General features: G+C 46.5%; 1 protein-coding gene across 1 annotated transcript in view; it reads right to left on the minus strand.

The window, feature by feature from the left end:
• Positions 1 to 3,856: 3,856 nt before the first annotated feature.
• LOC144754969 (mitochondrial import inner membrane translocase subunit Tim23) overlaps positions 3,857 to 13,972 on the minus strand; it is a 109,069-nt gene continuing 98,953 nt past the window's right edge. The window contains exon 7 of the mRNA XM_078643349.1: positions 3,857 to 5,356. Coding sequence (XP_078499475.1) covers positions 5,241 to 5,356 — 116 coding nt within the window. The 3' untranslated portion in view covers positions 3,857 to 5,240. The remainder of the gene's footprint in view (positions 5,357 to 13,972) is intronic.

Here is a 13,972-nt window from a genome sequence, read left to right on the forward strand (position 1 = left end):
GCCGGGCCTCCGTGACGGGGTGCCCCTCTTGTTCCCTCTGAACTGCAATGCTCCCATGGATCTTGCTGTTTCGTTATCCTTCTTAAGTTGGCTGAGTTGCTCATCAACTGTTTGTCCGAAAAGCGTACTGCCGTTGAATGGTGTGTTCAGGATGCTGTGTTGCACCTCCGGTTTGAAACCGGATATCCTGAGCCAGGCGTGTCTCCTTTCCGTGACGCCCATCATCATGAGCCTGCTGGCGGTGTCTGCCCCATCCAGGGCCGTCTTAAGGCAAGAATTTGCAGCATTCTTCCCCTCTTCAATTAGCTTTTCGGCTTTCTGCTTGGCATCCTGGGGCAAGTCCTTCACCAACTGCCCCAGTCCCTCCATGATTTGGTACATGTGTCTGTTTACCAGGGCGTTGGAATTAGCCATGCGCCAGTGGGTCGCGGCATTCCGTTCGATCCTTCTGCCCACCAGATCCATCCTTTTGCTCTCTTTATCCGGTGGCGGGCCCGAGGTAGTGGGTACGTTAGCCCTCCTCCTTGCTGTGGCCGTGATAATGGAGTCTGCGGAGACCGTGCCCTGAATGTAGGCCGGGTCCTTTGCGGCATGCTTGTACTTCTTCTCAGTTCTGGGAGTTACTGCCTTGCATGTTGCGGGCTCCCTGAAAGCTTCCTTCCCCTGAGCCAAGACGCTCTCGAGCATCGGGAGGAACTGGCTCCTCGTTTGTGTTGGGAGCAATGTTTCCAGAAGGAAGTCTGCTTTCTGCTTCTCTTCGTCGAGCTTGAGCTTGAAAGCTGCTGCGGCAGACTGTATCACCGCGTTGTAGGCCCCGATGTCGTCCGGCGGCGAGGGCCTCGAGGGGTAGGTGTCGACCACCTCCTCCGGGCTGTCGGTGTCGACATCGATGTAATCTACCTCCTGAAGGTCATAGGGCGCCGACTCTGTGTCTGTCCTGCCCTCATCTTCCTCCCCATAGCTGTAGCTCTCGTGGGGATTCTCGTACTCCTCCTGGTCGTCGAACACCTCGACGTCCTGGTCTTGCTCGGTGACTTCGGCGACCTCTTCTTCTTCCTCCTCGACCGCCTCCAGCACTGGTGGCTTGGTCTTGTGAGGGATCGTGAAGGCCTTCATCCTTGCGTCGAAATCTTTTTTCCGCTGCATGAAGTTCTCCATTTCTGCCTCGAGGCGCCTTCTTTTCTTTTCCATCTCGGCCGCGTGTTCCGCGTCGGATGGTTCCGCCGCTCTCTTCGACGGATGGCTCGTCGCCGTGCCTCTCGGAGTCGAAGTTTTCGACGTCGAACCGGATATCGGGTCTCTGGTCGTCGTCGACAGTTTCGGGTCTTTCTCCCTCGTCGATCGATCCTTTTCGGGGACGATTTTCGACGTCTTCTGCTGATCAGCAGCTCTCGGCGCCGGGGACTCCTTCTCTGAGGATCCGCTGGGCCTGGGAGTAGTCGCGGACGCCGCCTTTTTTGGCGTCGGCGCTTTCGGGGTCTTGCCCTCGATTTTTCGAGACTCAGAGTCTCTCGGGTTCTTGGGGGCCGAAGAGTCTCCTACCTTGTCAGAAGTCTTCGTGTAATCGGTCTCTACGACCGTGTAGCTGTCGTCTTCGGCGGCAGCGTTGTCTTCTTCCTCGGAGGACATCCCCAGCTCGTAGAGCGACGGGGTCGGGGCCTTCCCCTGCAGGGCGGCGTGTGCTACCCTCTGCCTCTCTCTCACACGAAGGGTCTTCGGGGTGAAGGCGGAACAGGCGTTGCAGTCTCCGCTTTCGTGGTCCACCGGTAGGCAAAGGTTGCATACCGGGTGCTGGTCCTTCTGCGCGTACTTGTGGTGGCAGTTACGGCAGAACTTGAACGGCGTGTTGTCCATCCTCGAGCGTCCAGGGCCTCTCTGGTCGCGTGTTCGTCGACGGTCGTCGAAGATCTGGATGGAAAACGCCTTATCTTTGCTTGTCTTTCGTCGGTGAAGTCCCCTGGAGTCTTCAGATGACTTCTCCTCGTCTTTTCTGTATTTTCTTTCTTCTTTCTCCAAAAATGTCTGGAGCCCAAACGGGAACGATCCAGACCCGACCGCGGAAAAAAAGAATCTGAAGATGGCGCCCAAGAGTGGGAGCTTCCGCAGGAAGCATGCCGACGTCACCGGAAATACACCCAAAGGGGGTGTGACGCCGACGCCCACCTGGGCAAAGAGAAAAAAAAAAAAAAAACAAAGAAAAGACTACGAATCCGGACCCAACCACAAGACCGCGGAATAATGCACAGCATAGTGAATCCAGAAAGATTCACGCTGCAAAACCAGTGCTATAGTGCATGGGCTCAATGGCACCTGCAGGCTCCTTGAAACCGCAGTGCAGGCCCTCGCATCCCTCACCGACAGCAGCCTTGACAACGACCCATGATTCCACATCACAGCTCCTCAGAACTGATGTGGGTCAAAACTGATTTGCATATGGCTTGGTTCAAACTGAAGTGGCATGGAGGGCAAAAACAATGGATTGGGATGCAGCGCTGAGCAATTTCAGCAGCGAAGACTAATTCCATTCATTACCTTATTGCAGAAAAGATCAATGGAGTACAATAAAAGTCTGATGAATCTGGAAACAATTTGGTAGTTAATAAGTTAAACCTAGTGAAAGTATGTCATGTTCCATCTAGATCGGACAAAGGATCATACCCATCATATGCAACCATACCTTTACCTTTCATACCACACCCTCAACTCTCATACAACCACACCCCTACTTTCATTCAGACACCAACACAGCCAACAAATCCCCACACACAAATTTCACACATGTACACCTTCATATGCCCGCTCAACCACCATCATACCGCAATTCATTCGTCATTGTACATCGAAAAACCAACACCCAGTCTTGATTATCTTTTTCTTTTTACAATACACCTCAGAAATCCACACCCAAAAAAGGCTAGCTATGTTTCAACTAACACAAGCCCACAGTAGCTCCAGAACGTGTTGGTATGGTATGCAATGTACATCTTAAGCCATCACAAACACCCCATACACAGAACCCCACTTTGCAGATGACTTGCAGTACAAAAGGCCGCCTGCCAACAGGAAAACACTGAAGGCAGCTTGAGTTGTGGTGAGTGCTGAGTACCTTAACGGGAAAACGGCAGTGCTTTTTTTGGAGTTTGTGTTCACAGAAACAAACCTTCAATTACTTCTTAGCAAAAAATACACATTTTTCATGCTAAACATTCTTGTGCAACATCGGTCACTAAGGCAGATACTGTAACCGGTGGTGAATCTTTCCAACATTTGTCTTTATCACAGCGAGCGGCATATAGCATATGCTATAGTGGGCAAGCAAACAAACTAGCACACCCAAACAACCAGTGGGGGGAAAAAAAAAACATTTTCTAATCCACATAGCAAAAACGGTTTCGAATGCTATTAATGGACTAAATGCTATTTTTAAAATTCGAACTGTGAGCAATGGGCACCTGGTTTTCAAACATTAATCTACAATACACATAAAACACTTAAGCCCAAGAAACTGCAGTATGTTTTTTTCCCAATTAAAAATGCGCTGGACTCAATGAAAGTCTTTGTGAAGTAAAAGGATTGCCTTACTAGCTTTTCCTTTGATCAGGAAACGTGTCAATCAAAGACGCACTCTTCATTTTAAGACCATGGCTCGGTGGAGTAAGACTTACAGATTACAAATGGAAAATATTACAGGTAACACATCTGAACATAAGATTTACAATCAAGTTAATTTTCTCCAAATCACAAATGTTGACAGGTTACTGATAAGACTACATAGCAAGCAAGAAATTCCTCCCAGAGAACCTTTACATTTTCAGATATACCTTCCACGAGCATGAACAATGTATACAATATACTATTTTGGTGGTAGTCTGTTTTATTATCAATACAGCCCACTACACTTCCAAGTGCTCTTGTGGTTTTACATACGATGGCCTGAAACCAATACATTTGAAGGCTTAGACTAACATGTTGGATGCAGGTACAATTACAAGTTATTTTTTCTGTACAGGAGGGTCATCAGAAGTGACCAAAAACATACTGCTAATTCCTATAGTGGTATAAATAGATATATTAAAAACCAGGAAGTGTCAACATAGATAAAACAAAAGAAACATCACATAATTACAGTAAAAATCGCTGGAGGAGGATTAGAAGAGATTTTAGAATTAAAGTAAGTCGTTTTCTTTAGAAATACAATGTCTGACACGTTCCCAACTCTTAATTTCGTCACCCACCTTCTTGTATCCAGAGAGGCAATTTAGCTGAAATTGGTCCAACAAACTACATATGGGTACTTAGTATGATCTTCCTTAAGATGCATCATTAACATCAAATTTCTCAAGCGGGCATCCTGAGCGAGTCTTCCTGCACAACACACTAAAAAGCCATAAGAGGGGCTATATTTTGCTGGCAATGCAGTTCTTAGGATCCAATGGGAGAGGGGCAGCTAAACAATAACCAACATTAGACCACGTCCTCCCAAAATTTGTAGCAGGTCATTAAAGTGCGTGAGGTTTGTTATAGCAACATCTAGGGCAACAGACCGTTCAAATAAAAATACATCTAGGAAGTACCTGGGTGAGGGGAGCAAAAACTACCAACAAAAAAAAATAGTAACATGGCAGGTTTTAAAAGGAGGCTCTACTCTTTCAAGAACACCAAGGTCAGGAAAGGTGAAGCACGTTTCAAAATCAGCCCAGGAAACAAATAGAACAGCTTATCTCATCTGAACATTGTCATAGGTTGCAATATAAATGTTCATGTGCATTCAGCCATTAGCTCACGTCACACCGATATTATTTTGAGAGACTGGACTATGGTGCACTTGGACATTCCTTAAAAGAAGCTAACACCATCCTTTGTTAGCCATGGGAAATAAATACAAAAATACTGGAGTTGTTAATTATTATGGAATGGTCACCATGAAACACCGGCACCTAGCGTTACTAATCACAAGTTGTGTATAGATCAGACCCAAATTAAAAATAATAAAATTAAGGACTGATTGTGCACAAGTGGGCGCCTGGTTTCCTGGAAGGCAGGCTGGTGCTGATCCGCTCAACGGTGGCCCGGTTGGATGTTCGTGGTATTTTCTTGAAGACAACATAGCGACAGGATCAGAGCTGCAATCCACACCAGCCCTGCCAGGAGTCTTCCATGCGACACAAACACATTAAAAGTCAAATACCACCTTGGAAAAACAGTTCGTAGAAGGAATTTATAGGGGCATTTCTAGTCCTTCAAAGTGACTGCCGTGATACAGAACTCTTCATGTGATCCCAGTTGTTATATATTGCATATAGACTGGTAAGCGTTAGGCCCATCAGACCGCCACGGGCAACACCACGGATTCCTCCTGGAAAGGAAAAAAAAATAATTTACAGCACGAAGCGGGTAGAGAAAATATGTTTACAGAAGCAACTTAGAACACAGAAAATAAAACTAAGGGGACGACTTATTTAGTACGTATACAATAATGAAGATGACTTTGCATTTCATCTAAAGTAAGACACTGAAAGATGTTATTGGCAGCCGTGCTGAACAAAATATTCGTCCGTTAACCCTCTAGCTTAAGTTCTCAACCCAAAAATAACATTGTTTGGAGTACACAAGCAATCCATTGCATCCAAGAACTCAGGCGGCTTATCACTTTTTCCCCCTTTCCCTTCTTAAAATTATTTTTTTTTAAAGCTCAGTACAGAAAAACATTTTCTATTTGGTGTGCATTTTTAATGAAGCATAAAAAAGGAAAATAGGAATGCTGGGTGTTTCTGAATGAGGTTAATCATGGACCAGCTCAATAGCTTTGCAGACTCATAGGAAATGAAATCTAAAAACGAAGGTGGGCTCCCAATGCAGATAACAGTTGAAGTACACCCGTTTCTTGCATAATTTTCATGTTTTCACAAGTATGTTTTGATTGTTCTTATAAGGGCACTTATTCATTAAAACCCATCAGAAATGCTAATGTGTACCTAAAAGTATCTAAATATGGATTAGCAGAGAAGATTAACATTAGATAAAGGCAGAAATGTATTAAAAAAAACAACAAAAAAAACAATAAAACCAGTATCCCCGCTTAGGATGTAGATTAACTCAATTTTGCAGAACCCACTGTGACAAATGGCCCCCCAGGGTGGCATTTAAAAATGTTATGCTAGATTATAAACACTTGTGTATCTCGTCCGTCCCTAGAACCCCACTGCTTAATATATAAAGTTTAGCCCAGGCATCGGAAAACAAGTCTGTGAGAGTGATATAGCCTGAAGTTACTGCACAGATTATTCACAAACAATAAGTGAACAAAAACATTAACTGCGAAACTTGGAATTCATTCAAGTCTACACCCGGTCTTTAAGGAGGAACCAAATCTCTGATGAGGAAACAGAACATGCTGAGTTAGGCATGCACATTCGGGGCAGCCAGGTTCCTTTGACCACAAACAAATGGGTTAGAAGGCACTTATAGACAATGGGGAAACTTCCGTTTACCAGTGCAGTCGGGTTATTTTCTAAAGGAAGGGTTGTGTAGCCAAAGGGCTGACTCGAACTGCACGTAATCGACACTTGGGAACAAAAATTCTGCATTGCCGGCAGAAAAACGTTCAAGAGGTCAAAGTTGTTGCTGGGCAGACGAGAACAAACAGGCGTTGCGGCCCTCCCTCCGCACACTGCGGCCAGCCGATAGGCCACAGCCACACTCCTTCCTTGCAGTCAAGCACAGCTGCCTCAGCCGATAGCAAACAGACCTAGTCACCTCTCTCTCCCAGTCACTGCGTGGCCTCCCTATCGCAAAAGAAGCGCGTGACCGCCGCGGCTGGGCGGATGCTGGACTGACCTGGCCCACACACCAGCCATTTTACCCGGGCGCTCATTGCCACGTTTAAAGTTGATGCGCGTTCAGGTCCGACACGTATTCATCAAGGAACGTACCAAATACACGCAGTGAGTGAAAAGGGGCCCTCTACACAAGTGTTGTACACCCGAGATGCGCATGGACCTTTCTCCAATCAGGAAACTAGTATCAAACGCAGACATGAGGATGTACATTAAAAAGAAACTCGTCTCTGCAGCGGGAACTTATTCGAATACTACGGACTTGGTATATTATTAGTTAACACTGACAGGTGCCGCAGAATTGAATGTACACAGAGAAAATCACTAACGGATCAGCACCTACATTAACCAACCTCCACAAAAGCTGAACGCGCCTCAAGCGCAACCTATCCAAATGTTTAGCTGGCAACTGACCCCAAAACGGAGTTTAACTGAACACTAACATGCGTGATGTTCAGCTACACGGCCTGGCTGAAAGGGGTTGCTCAGGGCCAAATGACTACTACGTCAAAAAGCATCTGGCTCAGTGTGCGCATCATAGACCCCCTAATAAGAGGCAATGATGCAGGGTGTCTCCAATCGTCCCCACACTAAGAGCTTCTTCTGTTCAATGAACAGCACCTCTAGCTACTGGTATTAGTGTTGTAATCGTGAGACCACCAGACAAACGACACTGGTAATTACACCCAAGCAAGATTACCAGAAGGTCACCCTGGTGCTCCAGGTGGGGTGGTAGTAGTAGTGATGTCAGTAGTGAAGTCAGGTCAGTAGTGATGTAAAAAAGGCTTTCAGGTTGGAATGTCTTATCATTGTAAATGCATCGGTTTTCTACAGACACCTTTTAGAATGGCTCTCTGGGACCTGAATTTGGTTCTCACATTTCTGACGTGCGCCCAATTTGAGCCAGTGCACAGGTGCCCTCTAAGGTGATTAACCCAGAGGGTAGTGTTCCTCATGGTGAGCAAGACATCTTGTGGCATGAATCTAGAAACCGTAAACCACTCTTCATTTCCCCAGACAAGCTAGAGCTACAGACCAAGTTGGAATAGTCATTACTTTTGGATGGAACTCTAACACCAGGAGGTCCATCATCCTGCTGGAATACTTTGCCGCACCTCGCCCTTCCAAAGAGGAAGAACTCCTCCAGCACTTTGACTCCGAGCACTGAGCTTCAGCACAGATTGCACTAAGGGCCATCAGGAGGACGATCAGCTGTCTGTGGGGTTCTCTGGGGTCGAGGAAGGGGAAAGCTGTGCAAAGAGAGACTCTTGATGGACCCTAAAACAGCCGCTACAGGTTCGCCTAGAAACAGCCTACGGTAGGCCAGTGCCTCATTCCACCAGAGCTAAGTCTGCCACCACCACACTGGCACACGGAGTGCCCGTCTTGGACATCTGCCAGGCTCTGCATGGATGTCAGTTCATATGTTCATGGAGCACTATTGTCTGGATAGCCAGGTACAGCAGGAGAGGCATTTTGCACATTCTGTCCCATAGGACATCTTGGTCTAAGCCCTTCTACAAACCCACCACCTGGGAAGGTACTGCTTTGGTATCTTTTCACAAGGCGAGGAATCTGCAGTTAGAAGTATCCATCAAAAGAACAAGCTATTTACCTTTGTAAACACTTTCAGCTTGTTACTCTAACTGTGGATATCTCCCATTCATTCTTTCCTCCTGTGGAACGGACTCTTCATCATATAAAGGTTCCAACTGGAGATTTATAAACTGGCAAATGTGATTGAGGGCTCTGCGTCAGATGACTCAGGTAAAGATTGAAAGGAACCGGACCGGACTATAATGGGGACTTTATATGTGGGCCAGACATAATTTGAGCCCTTGATTGACATGTTACAGAGTCGAACGATGCCACCTAATGGGGCATAAGGGCATAGCTCAGAAAAGCCCCGATCCAGTCTGGTGCCAGAGTGCGCTCACTAGGTGAGGAATATGCAGTTCAATATAGTATCCACTTAGAGCATAACAGAAGGACTTCTTTCAGCCTAGACAGCTGTACTGCCGCAGAAGTTGTCACCAAAATGTCTTGCAATGATCCAGCTGGTTGGTGTCTACCCTGTAGAATTTCCATGAGTCCATGCTAGACTACCATTGTCTGCCTCTGTAAAACTACAGTGCACAAATATTGTTCAGGAAATGCCCCCGAAACGCATTTCGCCTTTTTTTCTAATGGCGGTGGGCTTATTCTTGGAGTAGCGTTACCCTAGAAGATGGCTGCATTCAATTTTTTTTAGGTGTCCCCTCAGAAGAGATACTTAACCCCTTGCGTGCTTATGATGAGCTCAGCTCGTCATAAAGCACAGTGGAGCTGTGCTCATGACGAGTTGAGCTAGTCATAACGGCGGCGGACGGCCAACGTGGGGCTAACCCCCCTCCAGTGCGGGCGTTCTACAGGAGTGGGCAGAGTCGTGACGAGCTCAGCTCGTCATGAGCACAGCTCCATTGTGCAGCATGACGAGCTGGGCTCGTCACGAGTGGGGACAGCATGCAGCCCTCATGACCTTTACATTCGGGCCCCGGCCAACAGCAGGACTGGGCTGCTGTTTACTTGACTCAACAATAACAAATACATTCTTGCCTGTTTATTTACCTTTTTTAAAAAGATTAATTGAAGTTAAAGAAATGAAGTAACTAGGGTGTCTTGCACCGCTAAACTTTAGAAATACCGTCATAATTTTAAAGACACCTTGCAGCAAAAGTGTAAATGTATGATAACGTTTTTAAATTCAAAAAGTGCATTTCATCACCATGCAGAACAGTTTCACCTTAGTAAATAAGATTATATCAGTGTTTTCAGAAGCCTTATTGTTTTTTTTTATTAAAGTTATCATTTTCAAACATCAATTTAGAAACACCCCCACCCCCAATGCCAATAGTGAACTACGAGGCAAGTCAGTTCAGTGAACTCTTTGGGTGAGTTTCTATCATACATAAACATTATAGTTTATTAAATCAAACGTAGGTTTTGTAACATCCTATAGTCGTGTATTTGATAATGAAGAAAAAGGAGATCAATAGAAAAAAATCAATTGCCTAGGATCACCCAAGGTGGTTAAGTGGAGAAGCCGGGATTAATCTCAAGCTTTTGGTTTCACATTGTGCAATTAAGACACTAAATATATATGCTTTGCCTACACCCACCTTGCCAAAATCCCTCTTTCACCCCCCCCTTTGCACCCCACTCCCCCGACTGCCACTCTGCTGGCATCAATGCGGTCCTTGGTCACCACACAGACTAAACTTTGTGGCCCCTTGGAAAATGTGTGCGAGTACCCATGCCTTAGACCATATTGGCACATTCTCTTAAAACAGGCTTCTACAAGTAAAGTGAGCTACTGGTAGCTCCCCAGCTACTGGCAAGTAGCTCTGCTGCATGTAGCCCTGCCTACTAAATTAGAAACATTTGCTTTGTTGAATACTACATTTATGCCAAAATTGTAAAGTCTGTACTCAAGACGAGAACCTACACATTTTCGGAACTTAAAAGCTAATGTTTGGAGAAACTTCTTTGAATTTTCAAAAACTATTTAAAAATAAATGTTTGAGTAATGAAATCAAGCAGCGTTGGAGAGACGGATTACTAATGTTACCTTGGTGCAATGGACATTGGGAGTGATAAGAATAGAGATGGCTGATCAGGCAATCGTAGCTAAGTCGACAAGGAAGACAACATTAAACAGTAGCCAAAGCACGGCCTTGCTAATGTTAGGGAGAAAAGAACACCACACAACTGGCTTTGTAAGGTTTGGCTAGCCGGAGAAGAACTCCAACAAACCATCTTCTCTCAGCATCTTGCATAATCTGTTTTGGCTCCTGAAAGAACATTCACTACCCTAGGACAGAGGTCAAACTGTCGCGCTCAAACTTCAACCATGAAGTTGGGAATTGTGCAGGTTAAGATGCAGGGATAAGCCCTACTGCCTCAAACAAGAGAGGCAGCAAATCGGAAGACAGTTCCTCATGACCAGAAGTTAGGCTACTAGACTGTCCTGGTCAATGCAGCAGTTCTGGAGCTTCTTAAGAACTTTAGGGGAAGGAGAGGTAGAGGCAGGAAAGTACACATAAATCTAGAGCTCCATTCCAGCTGAAATGAATTTGAGAGAGAATTGCCTTTAAAATTTCAATCTTGGATCCTGTAAGTTCTCAGCAGGGGCTAAAAGTTCGAACCAGGGTTCTTCACATTGTTGTAAGACCACCTGCTCCACATCGGAGTGCAGTGGCCATTTGAAATCCCCTGCCAGGTGTTGACAATCAAGGAAATACCCCAGGGGTCAGCCAATTCCAGAGACTGAGTCTCTTGGTACAGGACCCACAGTCTCACTCTGCCCCGTTTGGTGCCGGACCACATGGTAGTGTTGTCCGTGCGTATCTGCAGCTGTACCCTACCCCTCCCCTTGATGGTCTGGAGAAAAGCTTTTAGTGTGAAACGAATGTACCGCAACTCCTACAGATTTAGTTCTGAAGTGATGGAAGCCATCAAAAGGCATGTCTATCGGTGACGCTTGGACACCACTGGAAAAGCCAGTTCGAAACAATGCTTTGCGCCTTAGGGCCACGCTGGTACCAACTTCCCAACCCACAAAGTTAGTAGTCTCCAGGGCTGTCTCAATTCTATACAAATAAATTTGTAGTCATCAATCAAAGACTCATCTCCATCAGTGTGGTTCAGCGCCCAAAAGACACCTAGGCAATGGACGTGTTTCTTCGGAGTCTTACTGAGCGTGGAGGTCGAGGTGGATGGCACTTTGGCAGAAGTCATGGTGGGTTCGCTTTAGAGTCTGAAAGGACTATAGGCCCTTTCTATGGTGTAGACATGTGCAAACCATCGAGGTCTTGGCACCGGAAAAAGGTCTGGACCGGCATCAGCCCCCAAGTCAGGGAAGACCCCAGAATGGGGTCAAGAGGCCACATCTGTGTCAGGGACGACTCTGCCAGCAGTAACCCAACTGGAGGCCTCCACAGATCTGTCAGGCCAGAAGGATCTAGTAGAGTAATGAAAATACGCAACATAGCCTGTTTGAAAGCATGGATATGTTAAGGATCCGATGGCCCTCAAATTCAGCCTGGATCAGGACCATTTGGAGAATCTGTTCCATTTCAGGAGACCAAAGACAGACAGAGGCACCTTGATGCCCATGCAACTTCTCTTGACAAAAGTGGTAAGTTTAAGAATTAAACAAAAAGTCTTCGATGAGGCCGCCCACATTTTGCACGCAGGCACTGTTTTTCTGTTTAATTGCAGATTTGAGTGGGGTCAGTAACTAAAAAGATCAGAACGGCGTAATTTTTTTTTTTTTTAAGCGTGTTGGCAGCACAGAAGCAACAGAGGGTACGGGTATGGTGGAGAATCAATGGATGAGCGGGTACAGATGGGGAAGCAACACGTAGAGAGGTTGGAGCGAATCAAAGGGGAACAGGTGGGAAGAAGCACACCTGTAAGCAAGCAACAGGAGGCAAGGACATGTGCACAGACACTAATTGCAGTGGGGGAGAATTACACGAAGGAGACAGCTGGGGAAAAAATGCATTCAGGACCTAACCGAAAAGAAAAAAGTAGTGCTTGAAAAGCAAGAAGTGAAAGCAAAGCAAGCCTATCAAAAGTGACAGTAAACAAGAAATGATGCATGAGAGGAACAAACAAGATAGAAAAGCTGGAACACAAATAAAAGGCAGACAAATGATTTCAACAGGAAATAAGCAATGGTAAGCAATGGGCGGGCTCCAAGCCTCTATAGGTTCTTGGTAAGAAAGGTGTGAAGGTAAATTTGGGAACGGCAAGGCCTGGACGGACTGAGTTGTAGCCACAGATGCTCTTATTTTACTGAAACTGTTCCTTCTTGGGACCCAACAAGTGCCAACACAAAGGACGTTGAAATGAGTGGCTCTAATTTCTGAAGAAAGGCGAAGTGCGCAACGTCCTACTGGTTCATGAGTTGGGGTCCCTTTTTTTGTTGTTTGGTGCCCAGTTTTGGTTTGCCATGTGCCCGTGAGCTTTTATTTTTTTAGCCTGGCCCCTTTCCTTTGTAGTCTTGCTAATTGGGTATGTATAACAGAGGCTGAAGCTTGTGAAGGGGTAAGTAAAGAGTGCCCAGGAAGGGGGAGAGAGGGGAGATGATACCAGGAGTTGTCAAGGAGTGGGAATGTACAGGGGTGCTATCGGAGACCAACAGGGCACGGCCAGGAAACGCCTTGCCCCCCCCCCCCCCCGAGAGGAGTTTTGCTCACCATCAATCAACCAGGAGTTTGTTAAAGCGCGACTACTCACCCGTAAGGGTCTCAAGGCGCTAGGGGTGGGGGGTGGGGGGGGATGCAGGTTCCATTCCATCAAGGAGGGGGTCTGTCGAAGAGCCAGGTTTTGAGGTTTCTTGCGAAGATGGGGAGCGATGTTGTCTGTCCGAGGTGGAGCGGAAGGGCGTTCCATGCTTTGGCCGCGAGGAAGGAGAAGGAGCGGCCTCCCGATCTGGTCTTTCTGGTGCGGGGGACCACACCATGAATGATGAACCAACTGATCCTCCACACAGGAAATCTCAACTTTAACAGCCCCAGTGCATTATTGAGAAGAGATAAAATAGTTTTGTTCTTGGACGTTTGTCAATCGTGTTCCGAGAGTCCACCTTCCTCTTACCACATGCTGCCACAGTAGTAACAGCCCACTTTCCAGGCCAATCCTAAAAAATTGGGTCATAAGACGTTCCCAGCTACAAACAAAATTAGTAACAGGTCAAACGAAGAAAGGCCAAGCACCCCACAGTCCTGGCACAGAGCTTGCTCAAAGTACAAATCCAGGTCCCAAGGAGCTGGGGGACACGGTGGTCCCACATCAGTGAAGAACCAGCAAGGCAGGGGGTGCAAGCAAGATCAAAATATAAATAGTGTACCTGGATGTTAAGGCAGAGATCTTGCTGATGAAACCAACAGCAGACAAGTGAAGAGCCAAAGGGGGTGGCCCTACACTGGCTCTGAAGGGCACAGGAGGGGGGCTACCCTTGGCCTCGTAACGTTCCGCACTGCAGCAACGTTTTGAGATGCAAAGGGGATCCTCCCCCTGCCTCATGGTTGCTGGCAAATTAGAATTCTGGGACTTGAGTCCCCAAACAATGCTGGTGCTGGCACCAGGTG

This window comes from Lissotriton helveticus, chromosome 5_1, assembly GCF_964261635.1.
Source record: "Lissotriton helveticus chromosome 5_1, aLisHel1.1, whole genome shotgun sequence".
NCBI classification, from domain to species: Eukaryota; Metazoa; Chordata; class Amphibia; order Caudata; family Salamandridae; genus Lissotriton; species Lissotriton helveticus.